Raw genomic sequence first — 19,881 nt, forward strand, 5'->3', positions numbered from 1 at the left:
CCAAAGGTTACATTATAAATTTCATTTGAAATATTTTCTTCCTGGTCTAACTCTCTGATGGAAATCAAAATGATTCTATGAATACACCCGATTCATATTAAGTTCCCCCACTTATAATTTAACTCTGATCAGGAGTATTTTGCTGAGTTGCAATTGAGGAAAAATTCCTAGCTTTGCCAGACTCGACTTTCGGGCTTACATCTTACAATATAAGCTTATTAAATTTAATACTGGACTTCATTTTAAAAAGTCTTTTTTGTGATGAACAAAGTTATACTTCACTTGGATTATCACAATGTTTCAATATAATTCCAGTTCGGTTATAATGCTTCAGCCAAAGTACTGATTGAGGCCAACTATAAAGACTATACAATATGTTTGGCTAACCACATCTAGATATTCTTCCAAAAATCTATACGATACATAAAACTCAGTATGATTTGGGACCAAACTCCTTCTCCCACAAGTTTGTCAAGCACTGAAGAAGTCATCTGCCTAAAAGTCTGTAGAGATTTTTAGTCATCCAGGTCATGGTTATCCCAAAGGTGCTTTTTTAGGAGGCAACTGAAATTTCTTATTTTCTCATTGGAGACATTTTGTTTTTTACCCAAGTGGTTTCTTCAACTCTGACAACGTAGTCCTTCTATTCCCCAGTATCCTGTCAAAGCTGAAGAAACTTCTTGGATGAGAAGCGAAACATCTTCAAAGAAAAAAACAAGAAAGCCCAGTTGCCACCTGACAAAGCAACTTTGGGAAAGTCATTGCCTGCCTAAATACCTTCTAAGGAGAAGGTACTTACTCACAACTGCTATATTTACAAAGCGCTTTTATTAAAAGGTTTTTCAGAAGCTCTAGTCACACTTTGGATCTCTTACATACAAGATACATTTTGTAGCATTACTTTAAAACATTTATATAACCAGCTCTCAATTAAGAATAAAAAGAACATGAAAATCATATAAAACTATTACAACTATGAACATTAAAAACAGAAGATAATGCCTTTTCCAAATGAAATTCAAATCCTAGTGTTTAGAGAACCGAATTTAGTTGTTTGGAAATTAGATTTTCATTGCCTTCTGGATTGTTTTTACACCTTTTATATTTTCTGGTTAAGTCCAATCAAAAACTAATCAGCTCCAACACCATTTAACTTTCTTATATCAGTTATGATTAGCCAGATTCTACCTAATTCAACAGAGAATACAGACACTGCCTAAAAATTTCTTCCTGAAGAAACACTTTTACTTAAAGAGGTAAGAAAAACGCCTCAAAGAAACAAAAATCCAGATTGAATAAGGTATCAGAATACATTCTGAATCAACAAAAAAGAAAGCTCTAATAACATAACAAGCTTTTGTAGATAATCTTTCTCAATGATATTTTGATTTCTTCCATTTCCTTCCTTAGACTGACTCAAAATAGCTTCTATTAAAACCTTTTCCTTTTGTGAACAAAAGTAGCAGGACTGTATCTTCAATAATTTACACTCTTGATTTACTACTACCTCAGCAAAACATCCTTATACGCTATGCTTAAGCTTTGCAGGAGTGGTAGAAATGTCCAAATACTTAAGTATGAAAGGAAAGATCCAAACATGAAAATACAAAAGTGGCATGAAATTTAGCATCCGTACAGTTTCAGTTTACAGCCTCCCCAAATATTTCTGGGCTTTAGCAAATACACATCGACCAATAGCATGACCTTATAAAACAAACAAAAATCCATACAAATATTTTATATTATCTAGTGTTGCATTCAATAAAAGAAATTTAATACACTCACAAATCCTATTTGGACAAAGTTTTGTCACTTTTATAGCCTTCTGCCGCACGAATCCCAGCGACCAGTTAGGTCCCACAGAATTGGCCTTCTCCGGGTCCCATCGACTAAACAATGTCGGCTGGCGGGACCCAGGGGAAGAGCCTTCTCTGTGGTGGCCCCGACCCTCTGGAACCAGCTCCCCCCGGAGATTAGGATTGCTCCCACCCTCCTTGCCTTTCGTAAACTCCTTAAAACCCACGTCTGCCCTCAGGTAGGGGGGAACTGAGACATCTCCCCTAGGCCTATATAAATTATGCATGGTATGCTGTGTGTATGTTTTTTTAATTATGGGTTTTTAGATATTTTTAAGTATTAGATTTGTACTGTACATTGTTCTTTATTATTGTTGTGAGCCGCCCCGAGTCTGCGGAGAGGGGCGGCATACAAATAATAATAATAATTTCGTAAAAGAAATCCGTTACATTGTGTAGGATCCCCAAGTTAGAATCTTAGGAAGAATTGCCCCTGGGTGAAAGGAGAAAGACAACCAGAGACAAGCTTTTCTCAATCTAAATAAATTGAGGCTTGGTAGGAACCATGCAAGGATATTTTTAAAAGATTTTTTATTCCTATATTGGGGTGAGTTCCAACTTACCTCATTGTTAGATCGCTTCCTCCCACACCACGTGACCATGTCTTGCGACTGCACGCATATGCAGTGGCAAAAATCCCCCCACCCAAATAGCTGAAAACAAGATGACGACACAGGCTCAGTGCTGGAAATTCGCCTTCTGCAGATGCGTAGAAGAAAAAGCAATATCCAGGGGGAAAATATATATTTTTTTAAAAAAGATGGCAGCCTCCAAAGACTGGCACCGACTTTACCAGTTCCGTGACATCATCATGACATCACCAGTGGATTGCTACCAGTTCGGGCGAACTGGAAGGAACCCACCTCTGTCCTGTAGCCTGTATTTATCAAAATCTATTGCAGTTAGAGGCTGTCTCTAGGACTTGTTTACTATCTGTAAAATCCAAGACCTCTCACTGATCGCAGTCAAGAAGCTTGGGGTAGGATGTAAATTTGCCCATGAGAAGGACCTAGCAAAGTCACTCAGGAATCTTCGATCTCTCATGGATAGAAAGTTCCAGAAAAATGCCAAGATATTTTTTTCCTTATTTTTTCTTCTTTTCTTTTTTTATAATTCACCTTTGGAAACTGGAATTGACTGGAAATCACTAAATGTTTAGATAAGAAAAAGTCAAAAACAGAAGGGAATTTCCTCCAAGGGATGAGAAGGATGTTGTTTCTCATTCTGCCTTTTCACAGGAAAAGTGCTAATCTTTTAGCCCCATCATTCTGCTGACAGAATATGGTTAATTTACAGATGTCCTAACAATAAGGCTTATATTCAGCATCATTTGACTGTGTCAAATACAAGTGCAGAATGTAGCCTCCCTTAAGTTGCAATAAGTTAACCTGGAAATTTCTGAATGGGAGAATATATTCATATTGCTTGAAGGCACCGAACTTCTGCAGTATGAAAGTAAAACTCCTGTGAATATTAAGGCTTTACTATTAATCTATAATTTCCTGTTACAAATAGCTGCTCACTGCATTCTTTACCTTGCCACGGGCAATGACAAAATTCAACTTGTGAGGAAAAAGAATAAAAAGTGTATTGCCAACATTTTGAGGATGACTTTTGAATGCAAGAACATGCACACCAATACATGCTTTAAGAGAATATACAAGTTTGAAGTAGATGCAAAGCAATTACAAGATTTATTTCAAACATCATTGAACGTGCAGATATTCTCCATGGTGAATACAATGGTTACAGATGCACTTTATTTTAGGGGATTACACCTCAATCTCCACCAATAACAGCACTGTTTTATAATGACATGTTAAATTTTTGACATAGTCCTCTAGATTCTTCATTTTCCAAATGTTCTCTGGAGGTTTGGAACAGATGAGGGTCAGAGAACAAGAACTGAGAAGAAAATCTAATCATGGGACATTATACTTTATCCAAAATAATTATTTTATCAATCTAGATGTATTAACACTATGACTAGATTTTCACAAACTGAGAGTTTAGGCAGAAAAGTAAAGTTGAATGAAACAGATATTTAGAATAGAATAACAGAGTTGGAAGGGACCTTGGAGGTCTTCTAATCCAATCCCCCCTTAGGCAGGAAATCCTACACCATTTCAGACAAATGGTTATTAAACATTATCTTTAAAACTTCGAGTGTTGGAGCATTTACAACTTCTGGAGGCAAGCTGTTCCATGGATTAATTGTTCTAACTGTCAGGAAATTTCTCCTTAGTTCTAAGTTGCTTCTCTCCTTGATTAGTTTCTACCCACTGCTTCTTGTTCTACCCTCAGGTGCTCTGGATAATACTGTAGTTTGACTCCATCTTCTTTGTGGCAATCCCTGAGATATTGGAACACTGCTATCATGTCCTCTAGTCTTTGTTTTCATTAAACTAGACATAACTAGTTCCTGCAACCATTCTTCATATACTTTAGCCTTCAGTTCCCTACTCAATTCAATTGAAGATAACCTAAAACCTGGTCTCTCAAAAACCCCACATAAATTCTTTAAATAGATGATAATATATTCTAAACATAAAGAGGGAAACACAGTGAATTTATTTATATTATTTATTTTATTTTTAATGCTGCCCAACTCCCTAGGGACTCTAGGTGGCTCACAACCCAAAATATAAAACATCCAAATAATATTAAAACATCTAAAAAAAGTTTTAAAACAATTTAAATGCAACAGTTAAACCCATGCATAACATTTATGGCCGGATCTTGATGGTTACCACCATCAGATCAACAGCCCCAGGTCTGCCAGAAAAAACAGGTCTTTACCGCTTTCTGGAAGGCCAGTAGGGTGGGGGTAGTCTGGATCTCAGGAGGTAACCAGTTCCAGAGAGTCAGAGCAGCCACAGAGAAGGCCCTCCCCCATAGACCCGCCAGCTGACACTGTTTAGCTGACAGGACCTGGAGAAGACCAACTCTGTGGGCCCTTACCGGTTGCTGGGAGCTATGTGGTAGAAGGCGGTTTTGAAGATAGTCTGGCCCTAAGCCCTGTACAGCTTTAAAGGTAAATGGCAAATACCTTGAATTGGATCTGGAGACCAATTGGGAGCCAGTGCAGTCCGCGGAGAATTGGTATACACCTTGATATACCTAGGTGTACCCACAAGAGCTTGCGCAGCTGCATTCTGGACCAACCAAACACTCTTCAGAGGTAGCCCCATGTAGGGGTAGCCCCATGTAGAGCGCGTTGCAATAATCCAACTATGAGGTGACAAGGGCATGAATGACTGTGAGAAGACCCTCCTGATCCAACTAGGGTCGCAATTGGTGCATTAGGTAAACCTGTGCAAAGGAATTCTTGAGACCTAACTTTTTAACCAGATTTTTTTTTAAAAAAAAACCCCACAATCTTAAATAAAAGCTGTACTAATTTAAGAAATAAATTAGCCTGTTATTTGTGTGCGTTTGTCTGTATCACATCACCATCAGATGGTTATTCAAATTATCTGATCATGAATGAATGGTAGCTAGTGAATTAACATTAGTACAACAGCAATTAAAAAGGCATTGAGAAAATTTTCTTGAAAGCAATAAACTTATGTGTCAAATACAGTTTATGCTTTTAAGCAGAAGAAGAGTTAGTAGAATGTGAAAGGATTGTGGCACAGAACAGAAGAATAAAAAAGCCATACCATTTGTTATTCAATCTTTGGTAAAATGCTAGTATTAATGAACAATGCTATAGTAAATAATCAATTTCAAAAAAATCTACTTCCATGATTTTGGAAACTTTACTTCCATGATTTTGGTCATTGGCTGAATAATACCTGATGAAAGTAATTCATGTATTATTTAATTAAAGATGTCTCAATTAACTGGATAGCATTTTTAAAAAACTGTTGGCAACTTGTTCTAACACAAATACCATTTTCCCCTCTAACATAAGAAAATTCATGTCAGTCTAAATAGTACCTTAAGCATATACTAGAGAGCCTCAACCATTTGAAAACATGTTTCCAAAACTAGTTTGTTTCTATTAATCATAGATGATTTATCACAGAACAGGATTCAAATACAATGCTAAATTAATAGGGCTCTGCAAAACATTAAAAAGAGATGTTCTGCAGGCATGTAGACAATTGGGAACAGTCTTCTAAGCAGTCACATAAATCTTGAAAAAAAATGCCACTCACTTCAATTATTCAAAGAGAAATGCTTTCAGGGTTATGGCTGTGCTAGAGAAATATAAGTGGTTATTTCTATAGTCTGTTCCAGCCATGTTAAACTATATTTTAGTATTATGTCAAATTACTAGCAATGCTTTATCCAACAATGATCATACCATCATATGTACATGTTATTTGAACACATAAAGAATATTTCTTTTCTTTAGTACTGCTCTTCATAGAGACATACATTTATGAAGATTTGGTTTATGAATATTTAGTTAGTGAAGATCAGTGTAATAATTTGGCTTGATATTCTTTAAATCTTCTCATAGCAACATGGACTTTCCCCCCTACTGAAGGTTGTAAGTAAAGCAAATTTAGCAACTTTTTACCATAAATTGTTTTGGAAATAATGCCCTTTGTAATTAGTGATATTCTTAGAATTGGTTGCAGCAGCATGAAAAATGGTTTCTATGTACAGCGATCCCTCGATTTTCGCGATCTCGATCTTTGCGAAACGCTATATCGCGGTTTTCCCCACCCGATGACATCACTCTCTTCCTTCCTTTCTCATCTTTCTTTCTCTCTCTCTTTCTCTATCTTGCTTCTTCCTCTCTCACACTCTCTTCCTCCCTCTCTCATCTCTTTCTTTCCTTCTCTCTCTTTCTCTATCTCTCCCCCTCTTGCTGGCGGGCGGCGGGCGGCGGGCGGGCGGGCGAGCGGGGGCATCAGCGAGGAGCCGGGGTTTCCCCTTTGCGTGGGCAGTGGGGAAACCCCGATCTTCGTCTGCTCGCTGCTCCTGCAGCAGCAGCGAGCAGACGAAGATCGGGGTTTCCCCGCCACCCACGCAAAGGGGAAAGCCCGATTCGCCTCCTTGCTGCTGCCGCCGAGCAGATCAGCTGCTGGGCGGCCGCAGCAGCAGCGAGCAGATGAAGATCAGGGTTTCCCCGCCGCCCACGCAAAGGGGAAAGCCCGATTCGGCTCCTCGCTGCTGCCGCCGAGCAGATCAGCTGCTGGGCGGCCGCAGCAGCAGCGAGCAGACGAAGATCGGGGTTTCCCCGCCGCCCACGCAAAGGGGAAAGCCCGATTCGGCTCCTCGCTGCTGCCGCCGAGCAGATCAGCTGCTGGGCGGCCGCAGCAGCAGCGAGCAGACGAAGATTGGGGTTTCCCCGCCGCCCACGCAAACTCCACCATCTGCGCATGCACGGCCATGGAAAAAGGGCGCGCATGCGCAGATGGTGTTTTTACTTCCGCAACCCTACATCGCGAAAAATCGATTATCGCGAGGGGTCTTGGAACGGAACCCTTGCGATAATCGAGGGATCACTGTATTTCTATTATACTGATTTTAAATGTTATTAGAGTTTTTAAAGTTTTTTAGCTATATTAATTGGATTTTTTAGATATTTATATTGTATATTGTTTTGTTATGTTGTGACCTGCCCCAAATCGTCAGAAGGGTGGCATACAAATCTAATAAATAAATAAATCCTTCAAGGATATTCCTTTCAGACCCATTGCTGGGAAACTGTAGACTTACATATCTTGCTCATGGGTTTTCAGAATCTAGTCAAAACAGAACATTGGTACTATTGCTTCATGACTGTTCAATAACCCAGCTTTACATCTCCACCCCATGCCCAGTCAACGAAGCGGTGGAAGTGATGTGCCGGTGCCTGGAGGCTGTTGGGGCCTGGATGGGTGTCAACAGACTCAAGCTCAACCCGGATAAGACGGAGTGGCTGTGGGTTCTGCCTCCCAAGGACAACCCCATCTGTCCGTCCATCACCCTGGGGGGGGAATCATTGACCCCCTCAGAGAGGGTCCGCAACTTGGGCGTCCTCCTCGATCCACAGCTCACATTAGAAAACCATCTCTCAGCTGTGGCGAGGGGGGCGTTTGCCCAGGTTCGCCTGGTGCACCAGTTGCGGCCCTATTTGGACCGGGACTCATTGCTCACAGTCACTCATGCCCTCATCACCTCGAGGTTCGACTACTGTAATGCTCTTTACATGGGGCTACCTTTGAAAAGTGTTCGGAAACTTCAGATCGTGCAGAATGCAGCTGCGAGAGCAGTCATGGGCTTACCTAGGTATGCCCATGTTTCAACATCACTCCGCAGTCTGCATTGGCTGCCGATCAATTTCCGGTCACAATTCAAAGTGTTGGTTATGACCTTTAAAGCCCTTCATGGCATCGGACCAGAATACCTCCGAGACCGCCTCCTGCCGCACGAATCCCAGCGACCGATTAGGTCCCACAGAGTGGGCCTTCTCCGGGTCCCGTCAACTAAACAGTGTCGGTTGGCGGGCCCCAGGGGAAGAGCCTTCTCTGTGGCAGCACCGGCTCTCTGGAACCAACTCCCGCCGGAGATTAGAACTGCCCCTACTCTTCCTGCCTTCCGTAAACTCCTTAAAACCCACCTGTGCCGTCAGGCATGGGGGAATTGAGACATCTCCCCCTGGGCATGTTTAATTTGTGCATGGTATGCTTGTGTGTGTGTCTGTTAGTATATGGGGTTTTCTTTTAAATTTTAAATGTTTTAAACTTACTCGGATTATTTATGATTTGTTTTTCTCTGTTGTGAGCCGCCCCGAGTCCTCGGAGAGGGGCAGCATACAAATCTAAATAATAAATAAATACATAAAATAAAATAAATAATCAAAATGTAAAGGTTTTCTGGTCAAGGCCTGAAGGACAGCCTTGATCACATAGGTTTTAAAATATTATTATTAATAGTAGCATCTTGTTTTCAAAGATGAAATTTTGTACAAGAAGAGTAGCTATTATTTTATTTTTAAATTACCTATATACAGTATTATAAGAATGTTATTTTTCATGACAAGCTATGAGCTGATTCTGTGGGTATCAAAATCATCTTGCGAGTCGTGAGGAACTAGAATCAAAAGGCAAGAAATAAATACCCAGTGCATTAAATGCACATAGTAACAGTATGCAGATGTCTTTAAATTCAATCTACAATAACTTTCTCCTTAGGTATCAAGGATAATACAAGTGAAACTGGAAAAATTAGAATATTGTGCAAAAGTTCATTTATTTAAGTAATGTAACTTAAAAGGTGAAACGTAATATATGAGAGAAACTCATTACATGCAGGGCAAGATAGTTCAGGCCATGATTTGTCATAATTGTTATGATTATGGGTACAGCTCATGAAAATCCCAAATCTCACATTAATTAGAATATTACATGTGATTAATAAAACAAAGATTGCACATAGAACAATATTGGAACTCTGAAAAGTATAAGAACGCATTATGTACTCAGTAGTTGTTTTGGGCCCCTTTTGCAGCGATTACTGCCTCAATGCGGCATATAAGCTATCAGCCTACGGCACTGCTGAGATGTTATAGAAGACCAGAATGCTTCAATAGCGGCCTTCAGCTCTTCTGCATTGTTCAGTCTAATGTCTCTCATCTTTCTCTCGGCAAAGCCCCACAGATTCTCTATGTGGTTCAGGCCAGGTGAGTTTGCTGGCCAATCAAGCACAGTAATCCCACGGTCATTGAACCAGGTTTTGGTGCTTTGGGCAGTGTGGACAGGTGCCAAGTCATGCTGGAAAATTGAAGTCAGCATCCCCATAAAGCTCATCTGTGAAAGGAAACATGCTCCAAAATCTCCTGGTAGATGGCTGTGTTGATCCTGGACTTAATGAAGCACAGTGGACCAACATCAGCAGATGATATGGCTCCCCAAATCAACAGACTGTGAAAACTTCACACTGGACTTCAAGCATCTTGCTGTGTGTGCCTCTCCACTCTTCCCCCATACTCTGGATCTTTGGTTTCCAAATGAGTTGCAAAAGTTTCCATAGTCTTGTGTTGATTCGGGGAGCCATGTTATCTTCTGGTGTTGGTCCACTTTGCTTCATTAAGTCCAGGATCCACACCAAAGGAAAACATTCCAGCTGTTCTTGCTCCACCACATATATATGCTAATTGACTCATCAGCCTACACCATAATATTATGTGACTGATTTTGAAGCTAATTAGGAACCCAGCATTATAATTTACACAACATACTATTAAACCTTAGTATGATATGTGAGCCAGTCAGCCTGAGTTTACTAGTGAACTAAACCATATTATGGGTGATTTAGTTTGGACTTTGTAAATCGTATTTATGGAAGAGATACATGATCTAACACTCCAAAGCTATAGACTGTCCTAAAAAATTGCATGGTTTCTCCAAATGTTGATATCAAATTCTAAACTTTGATATGAAAAAGGGAAATAATTATAAAATTGACTTGAATAATAGTATTATCTTCATTTAATTTGATTACACTTTTTGTCCTGGTGTACCAAAAACATTTTGTAGTGAGGACCTTGATGCTATAATAAAAAACACTATCAGAAAACACTACATATATATAAAATAACATTTATTTTAGTTATTTAACATTACGAAAGCAGGCCATTTTGCTTGTTAAATAGTTCAATAGTTACAGCAAGCCATAGCTTAAAGGTATTCAAATCAGTTACTGATTGACATGGAGGAAGTATAACCAAAACCAAAACTAATGCTCCTCAAAAAACAATGTTGGTGTTTTTCCCATCTTTAGTTAAAACACAGAATGATATCATGCTAATCTTTATAACTACAAACCTTGCACTCCACAAAATCTATTTCTGCTGCTTCCCTTTTTTCACTCATGCTATGTTTTATAATATAATACCTTCCCCATGATAGGAATTGTGCTGCACTCTACCTACAATTTAGCTTATGGTAATGTTGGTAGATGAATATGGTAGTCCAACATGTCAAAAAGGCACGAGGTTGAAGCAAAGCCATCTTAAATCATTTGCTATAGATCATTCTGCTAACTTACCTACATGTTTTCCTAATATCTATTATGAATACGTTATACATCTAAAATTTCAAAAAAGTCATTTCAATTTCCTGAGTTTCTTCACATATCAGTGTGCAGATATGGAAGTATTCACTCAAATCTTTCTTGTGATTTTTTTTACTTACTACTGATCATTAGCATCATTTTTGCTCTCTATCCAGGGTTTACTTTTTGTTATCAGTAATTTATGACCCATAATTTCCATTCTCCCTCTTTTCCACCTAGCCCTACAGAACTTTGCCTTTTGCATTTCAAACCTACCTCAAATTTCCCCAAAATTCTCTCTTTTCCTTGAAAATCACACTAGATTTAATTCCCTGTTTTCTCTGAATATTATATACACATTAGATTTAAAACAATAATAATCTTAAGGCTGAGTTAAAAGAACAGCTTTTAACTGTTCTTTTAACAGTTAAAAGGAAAAAAGGAAGTAAACATACACAGGAAATATACAAAGAACACCCTTTGTCAAACAGCAAATCAGTAACAAACAAAACAAAGCTAGAGCCACAAAACACTGCTGGGATTCTGGCCTTTTGACTAAATGCAGATATGTAACTTCTCCTGTTCCAGTCTGGCTTTATCTGCCATGCTAAATCAAGTCTTTTCTTTTAAATAAGTTCCAAATACAGTAATCTGTTCTTCTATGAAACACATTTCCTTTTCCACAGAACCAGTAATGAGTCTGAGACTATTGATTCAACCAACCTGTCTCCCCTCCGGTCTTGAAGATAACTATATAAATAGGATCCTGATACAATGACAGCATCCTGAAAGCAATGCTTTAAACCTGATATGTATGTGAACTAACTCTCTGCTCTCCCAATAGTATTTTCATTCTGTTGCAAAGGTGATGAGTCATAAGGTAGAATTAGTGAAGTAACAAAATGCAGGTGTTTTAATAGTGTGGCTCAAGGATGATTAGACTATGTCCTAAAGCATATTACCAGAAGACTGTTCCTCAAAACGAGGAACAGCAGGAAACTAGAGTCCATTGGTCAATGAAAGTTTTCTGTAATGGAGTAGATATTATGACAGGTCCAAAAGGAAGAAGAGAAGAGAATGCAAGAAAAAAACAAACATACAAGCTCTTTAGCTAATATGTACTAGTACAGTATTTGGAAATCTGATACCTTAGCAACCTTCTGTATGAATACTGACTCAATCAGATTTCAGTTTGCACAAAGAGAAACAGTATTTTCTCTGAATACAGATTAGCTGCAAAAATAGGTCACTTCTTTGCATTTTAAAGAGGATGGACACCAGTTCAATATTTTAAAATCTGTATTTTAAACAATCATGCAATGTGATGTGGCATTTCCAGCTACCAAATTTTATAAAACAATATTTTCTAATAACTGACTTGGAGATATTTGGGACAACAATTTTCATCTTCCCTAGCCAGTTGCCATTTGTGGATGTTGATAATCATAGCCCAACCTATCTAGTAAACACTAGATTGAGTATCTTGAAATTATGATAGGATGATTTAGATGTTTTAACAATTAAAATATTAATGAGGTTTGCAGTTAAATTTGTTCATTAATGACTCACCGATTCTTTTCTAGTTCGTTGTGCGTAGACCTGAAAGATAAATCAAGAAAAAGAAATTATTATGTATCTATAGCCTACCCCATAAGCCCATTTTCATTAACACCTTTCTTTATTCTAATGTTTTGCAGATATATTAGTGGGTAATTCCAATATTTCAAAGCAATTTGGGAAAGGCCAAATTGAATGACGGCTGTCATAAATCTTGAGCAGCTTTTCATTCCCAGTTATAAGATTCATATTCAAAAACATAGCCAACTATATAAGTACATATGTACATATATGTATATAAGTACATATATAAGTAATTTAATATCTACAACTGTAAATCTTACTGCAAAATTCTAAGCTGTACAATTTATCTTCAACTCAATATCAATTTGTTTATTGCTTTAGTTACCATTATTCTCTAGTAGCAAGCAATCCTGCCCAAATCATTCTATAAATAAAATGCTGTTTATAGTTATTAAAATAATTAACAAGAAAGAAGAGAAATAAATGAGAAAGCCCCTCATTATCCAAGCTCTTTTCTTACATTTAACTACTATACCTATTCCAAGTTGAAATCAATCATGAATTTTTTTAAAAAATTATCATTTTAAGTCAATTCACTAAACTTTGCAAGCAATCTGCAAGTTTCCAAATATGTTTGCATACTTTATCTTTTTATAATAACTTAATATACAACAACTGAAGTATGTAGAATTTGCCAAACATCAATTATAAATCACTAGAATTAATTTAAAATATTTATTGCTTTAAAAAATCTATACTGTAGTGTAAATTGTTCCCAGGATATCTATTTTGTTTTTTAAATTCAAAGCCTATCATTTTAAGATTTGACAACATATTTTTGTGAATTATCATCACATTTTCCTGAAGCTCAAATACTGCCTTCTATCATCAACTGAAAGAACCTTTAATTAAAACCATAACATTTAATTAATGAAGAATTCCAGGCTCAATTAGAATTTGTTACGAATCAATAACTTCTAAGAATGGCATTCAGAAAAATAATAAAGGAATGCTAAGACAAATTTTAAAAACCCAAAGAAAAACTTCAAAAAAATAGTTAGAATTATTTTAATCTCGGCATCAGCTAGATTGACAGTGAAATGTATCAGATACTCTAATAATGATGGAGAAATTTGGAAAGTGATTTTTAAGTGGAATAACTAATATTCTGATGTTAATCTTTAAATACACATACAGTGGTACTTCTACCTAAGAATGCCTCTACTTAAGAACTTTTCTAGATAAGAACCGGGTGTTCAAGATTTTTTTGCCTCTTCTTAAGAACCATTTTCTACTTAAGAACCCAAGCCCAGAAAAATTTCCCAGGAAATTTGAGGGTGGCATGAAGTTTCCTGCCATTCCCCCTTTAATCCTAGCCATCTCAGGCTTTTCTGGGCTGCCAGAGGAGCCTTTCAGTGGTGCTTAAGAAGGCTTTGGCAGTGCAGAGTGAATGGAGCATTTTCCTTTCTCTAGACGCTTGGAGAGAGAATAAACCACTTCACTGTGGTGACTCCTGGGTACTGCCTCCCATACACCCGGCGCGAGGTTGCCTCCCGGAGCATCTGAGAGCGGAAAGGCAAAAGGGGCGCTTTGCCCCAGCTGGATCAACTCGGCTTCAGCCAAACTGAGGAATCACCACAGTGAAGGAAAGGCACTGGCTACGAAGCAAGCGAGCGAGAGGAGAGGGGAGCCCTTCAGCATGGGAAGGAAGAGGAAGCAGGTAGTAGCAGCAGCAGCAGCAGCCTTTCAGTCATAGGAGTGGGAGGTTCCACCCTCTCGCCCGCCTGGGTTTCTCTCTCTGGCGCAGAGTATGGGAGGCAGCCTTGTGCCAGGTATGGGAGGCGCGTGCTCCTCCTCGCCGCCTCACAGTCCCTCTTTTTTTTTTTTAAGCCTTAAAGTTTTGGATTTTTTTTTATTCCCCTCACCCCACCTTCTTCTTTCGGCAGTGATTGTTCTCCTCCCCTTCTTCCTTCTCCTCCTCCCACCCAAATTGTGAGCTATTATTTCTTTCCTAATGGGTTTGCATGCATTATTTGCTTTTAAATTGATTCCTATGGGAAAATTGCTTCTACTTACAAACTTTTCTACTTAAGAACCTGGTCATGGAACAAATTAAGTTCTTAAGTAAAGGTACCACTGTACTTATACGCATTACTAAGAGAATGAAATCAGATTTTAAACACAATTATCCGTCCACCACAACAGCAAGCAACAATTTAAAAATATAAGCAGAAGGGTCTAGATTTATGTCAGTCAGGACATAGCAAGGAGAAAAAGAGCATTTCTCTGTGTTGGGTTAGACTGATCAATCTCAAAAATATCCTTCTCAGTTTATTGGCCTCTCATAGTAACATTCCTATTTAGTTCTAGTTCTGACCTAAAATTCTTGAGGCTCATTAATTACAACATTACATATATTTTGTTCAACTGCTACGAAACAATGGTAACATTGTAAACTTCATAAAGCATGACCATTGATTGTATTCCTTCGCATGCATGTGTGTATTTTATGCATTTGGATTTTTAAATGTTTTGAAGCAGTGAATTTTTTGTATCTGATAAGCTTAAATGAAATTATTTTCACTAATCCATCAAATGACAGCATTTAAAGCCAAGAAAAACTTCAGAGTTACCACATATGCAGTGGAATAAAGCAAAACTGTGTATTAATAATTTTATTTACTCTTCATTCCTGCAGGAAACATCTCCCTTTCCTAGAGATTCCATTAAGGGCTACAACTCCTAGGCAAAAGATTGAATTCCTAGATTATAATCAAACCAGTCATCAAGGTTGGAGCTGAAAGAACAAAGTTCAGCCTACCACTGGGAACAAAATTAAAACAGCAGGCTCTCCTTTACTTCTTACATATGGGAAATTCTGTTACTTATCTTCCTTCCATCAAAACATCATAAATGAGGAGGGATGCCATCTTGTCATGAAGTGTGTTAATTTATACTGTGATTTAAAACCATACTAGCATAAAATAAAATAGTATGAACTTTCCCACGTAGGAGGAGTGAAAAAGAAAAACTTCTACAGCTGCTAAATATATTCTGTCAGACTACTACAAGGAACAATCCTTAAAATAGAAAACATTTTGAAATACATGTAGTGTTCTCCTTGGTAACTCAAGAGATAATCAGTGTTCTCTCCTCAGGAAATATGCTGGTTTTGTCTCCTGCATCTTTGTAACACATTTCTAACTAAAACTGCAATTAGAAGTCAACAATCTTGTGAAGTTGTTTGTTTATTAATCATTAAATGGAATAGTCTCTTCTTCTGAAGAAACTACATCCACCATTTCTAATCTGATGATGGTCTAATCTCCTCATAATAGATCATGTCAGTTGAAGTTGATAGAAGTCCAGCACACTCATGGGTGCCAGGTTGTAATAGGCAAGAAGACAATATTTCACTTATAAACTGTATTATATTATAATCAGTGTTTCCATTTCATCAACCATGCTAAATTTCAATGTTGTCCTTGCAATTCCTTCCTGTTTTATTCCAAGTAAGTAGAAATTCAAAAGCAAAGCTTCATTAAGTAAGTTGTTTAATAGCACAAAGAGATCTTTCAAGTAAGCCATTCCCTGAAAATAGGATTCTTAATCTTTGGGCGTAATACTATTATGCTTTATGTTAAAGATGAAATTCTAATGAATATGTGGAAGCATTGAATAGTACCAAAAAAAGCATAGTTGAATTAACAGGAATTATCTGTAAGAAAATATAGTTTAGGTAAACTATTAATTTAAGAATTGCTCCATGAAATAAATAATAACACCCAAAGTTCTGCTATAGCCAAAGAGAAGAAATAAATAAAACTCCATAGGGATTCCTATGACCTCTCTCTCAAATGTAGCCTTAAGCATTCTTTTTAAAAAAGTCCCCAATTTTTCCTTGGTGGATTTATAACCTTCTTTTCTTTTAGGCACTCAAGATCACATATATAGTGCTGTGTCTTGGATTCCAAAACAGGTCTTCTTGGCTAATGGAAAGACAATTGTTGACTTAGCTGAAGAATACAGTAGATCTAGTGAAATAAAAGCTGTTTCTTTACCTGAAATATGTATGTTGTTTATAATTTAAACTGAACCTTTCCATTGAATGGTAAATCTGTTATGCTCAGAGTCAATTTCCAACAAGTCCAATCGGTTATTCATCTGAGTACCAGAATACCCCATTAATCTCTTTTGCTAAATATATATTTTTAATAATTCTAGAAATATCAGAGTTCCCACAAGCATACTAACACTTCATTATTTTAGTGAATCATGGTATTCAAAGTACTGAGTGTTACACTCATTCAACTATGAGCTAAAAATTATCCTTCAAGGGAGGGAAATATGTTCAGTTTTGCATTGAAAATACAGGAAATTTTGCTTAATGGTGGGCAATATTCCTTCTACCAAGTTTTCTCTTTCAAAAGCAGCTTAATATTTTTGCAAATCGGATACTGTGTTTTCCCCAAAATAAGATCCTGTCTTTTCTGCTTTTTTTGAACTCGGAAATAAGTGCTTGGTCTTATTGCCATGCACTCAAAAGCCCGATTGGGCTTATTATCAGGGGATAATAAGGGTAGTTTACAGAAAAATATTTGTCAAAGATATTAAAATTAATTTAACTTTTCCTCTCTTCCCATATTTAAAATTCAGACTGGTGAATGAAGTTTTATTCTTGGCACATGTGTAGTAATAATGTTACAAAAGAATTCTGTCGTACCGTACTACATTTAGTGAAGTAGTGGCATTAAAGAGAAGCAGAAAATTTAGAATTCTAAATCCTGAAGTATTTTGCAGGTGTAATAACAGGCACAAATAAAAACAAAATAATATGCATAATATAACCCTATAGAGCCGTGGTGGGTTTAATTTTTTTTTACTACCGGTTCTGTGGGCGTAGTTTGGCTTAGTGGGCATGGCTTGGTGGGCGTGGTAGGGAAAGGATATTGTAAAATCTCCATTCCTTCCTCACTCCCGGGGAAGGTTACAGTGTTCCCTCAATTTTCGCGGGCTCGAACTTTACGAAAAGTCTATACCACGGTTTTTCAAAAATATTAATTAAAAAAATACTTTGTGGGTTTTCCCCCTATACCACGGTTTTTTCCCACCCGATGATGTCATATGTCATTGCCAAACTTTCGTCTGCTTTTAATAAATATTTTTTTTAATAAACTTTAATAAATAAACATGGTGAGTAATAATCTAAATGGTTGCTAATGGAATGGAAAATTGCAATTTAGGGGTTTAAAGTGTTAAGGGAAGGTTTGTGATACTGTTCATAGCCAAAAAGAGTGTATTTACTTCCACATCTCTACTTCGCGGAAATTCGACTTTTGCGGGTGGTCTCAGAACGCATCCCCCGCGAAAAGCGAGGGAACACTGTACTGCAAAATCTCCATTTCTCCCAATCAGCTAGGACACGTGAGGCAGAGAATAGATGGGGGTGGGTCCAGTCCGAGGTGGCATTTACCCATTCTCTGAACTCCTCAACATTTCTGCTACCGGTTCTCCAGAATTGGTCATAACCTACTGAAACCCACCTCAGTTATAGACTGACTGCAGTACATAACTCAGTTGGTCATACATTTATTAGGATTTCTTGAATAGTTGTGCCAACTTACATCTCTCTTAACAAATTATTGAAATATTAAGCAACATTGTGATTATCAGGACAAGCAAGTCAGTGTAAATAATACATATATTTAACCCAGTTTTCTTATTTAAATAAAATATGTTGTTGGGATGGAAAAACAACCTTTAGAAACACAGGTTCATGAATATCAAAGTTAAACCCTACAGAAGCTCAGAATGCAATGCTTGGTGAATAAATAAAACTGGCAAGTGGTTGTAAGTTATAGCAATCTTCCTCATTATCCTGAAATTCACTTAACTTCCCCACATGATCTGGTAAAACTAATATTAAGATAAAATTGGAGTGGCAAAGAAAGTAGTTGGGGAGATTTGAGTGCCTTTTATTGTTTAAAATGTGCAAGAGGGTTACTGTTTTCAGCCATTCACTTCCAAGCAGCTTCTCTATAAGAACCTCTTCAAATAAGGAAAAAGAACCCACAGGAGAAAGATTTGGGTAGAATAAGAATTCTATAAATTCCTCATCTTTAGTGGTTAAAAATCCTTCCACTGATACGTCAGGAACATATTTATATTCAAACACTCTTCCAATAATTTCTAGTTTATCTCTGTAGCAATAGCTTAGAGTGGGATGAAATCCAACAGCTTCTGACAGGTTTTGGAAAACCAGTAGCAGAAATTTTGAGTAGTTCAGAGAACCGGCAAATACCATCTCTGGCTGGCCCCAAAGTGGGGTGGGAATTAAAATTTTGCACTTTCCTTCCCCTGCCACTCCCTCCAGCAACATTATGCCTATCAAGCCATGCCCATAGAACTGGTAGTAAAAATATTTGGATTTCACCATTGGTTCAGAGGACTTATTTTTTTAAAGTACTTTTTCTGAAAACTTCTTGTCAAGGAAACGGAAGGCAAACCCAAGCTATTTATAAGACACTCCTAAAAAAAGACAAAGAGTACTTTCAAGTATCTCAACATTGAGCAAAGAATCGAATAGTAGATATGTTGCACATCTGATCTACTGCTTGAAAGCAAACATTGAGCTTCTGTATTGTATCTCATTGTCATTATTGATATAGATAGTTACAGTTCTGAATATGATATTAAAATACTGTATTGCTAATAGATACACTTTGCCTATGGTGACATTTTTAAAACTTTCAGAAAAATACACTTAAAAAGAGCATGGGAAAGTGGGACTAAAGGTGTAAGACAGGTAAACATACTTAGACTTTGACTGGTTCTATGCGAGCTATATGTATACAATAGAAAGGTTTGAATATGAGGGATGGCAGGACGTAATTTAGAATTCGGTACATGGCTTTATACCTCACCAGTTGAAGCTTATATAAAAGCCTTCTGGGTTCAAGAGAGCTCTGCTTGCCAAACCTTATTTCTGGATTTTTCTTCAGTATAACAAGGTTCCCTATTTCATTACAAATTAGGTTGCTCAGCTTTAATGATCTGTAATGGTATATCTTTTATATGATCTAGTATAATATACTTTCTACACAGCTATGATGACTTATCTTTTTGTAATCGTGTGCTGCTTTTTGTCATTCATTCATTCATTCATTTATTAGATAGTAGATTTTGCCCCTCTCCGCAGACTCAGGGCGGCTCACAACAATAACAAAAAACAATGTATCACAAATCTAATATTAAAAAGTCTCTAAAAAACCCTTATTTAAAAAAACAAGACACACACACAAACATACCATTCATAAATTATATAGGCCAGGGGGAGAAGTCTCAGTTCCCCCATGCCTGACAGCAGAGGTGGGTTTTAAGAAGGTTGCGAAAGGCAAGGAGGGTGGGGGCAATCCTAATCTCTGGGGGGAGCTGGTTCCAGAGGGTC

General features: G+C 37.5%; 1 protein-coding gene across 4 annotated transcripts in view; it reads right to left on the reverse strand.

The window, feature by feature from the left end:
* MXI1 (MAX interactor 1, dimerization protein) overlaps positions 1-19,881 on the reverse strand; it is a 76,905-nt gene that overhangs the window by 31,183 nt on the left and 25,841 nt on the right. For all 4 annotated transcript variants that reach the window (XM_070752721.1, XM_070752723.1, XM_070752724.1 and 1 more), the window contains exon 3: positions 12,423-12,452. In XM_070752721.1, the coding sequence (XP_070608822.1) occupies positions 12,423-12,452 (30 nt within the window). The remainder of the gene's footprint in view (positions 1-12,422; positions 12,453-19,881) is intronic.

The sequence above is a fragment of the Erythrolamprus reginae genome, chromosome 5, assembly GCF_031021105.1.
Source record: "Erythrolamprus reginae isolate rEryReg1 chromosome 5, rEryReg1.hap1, whole genome shotgun sequence".
In the NCBI taxonomy this organism is placed as follows: domain Eukaryota; kingdom Metazoa; phylum Chordata; class Lepidosauria; order Squamata; family Dipsadidae; genus Erythrolamprus; species Erythrolamprus reginae.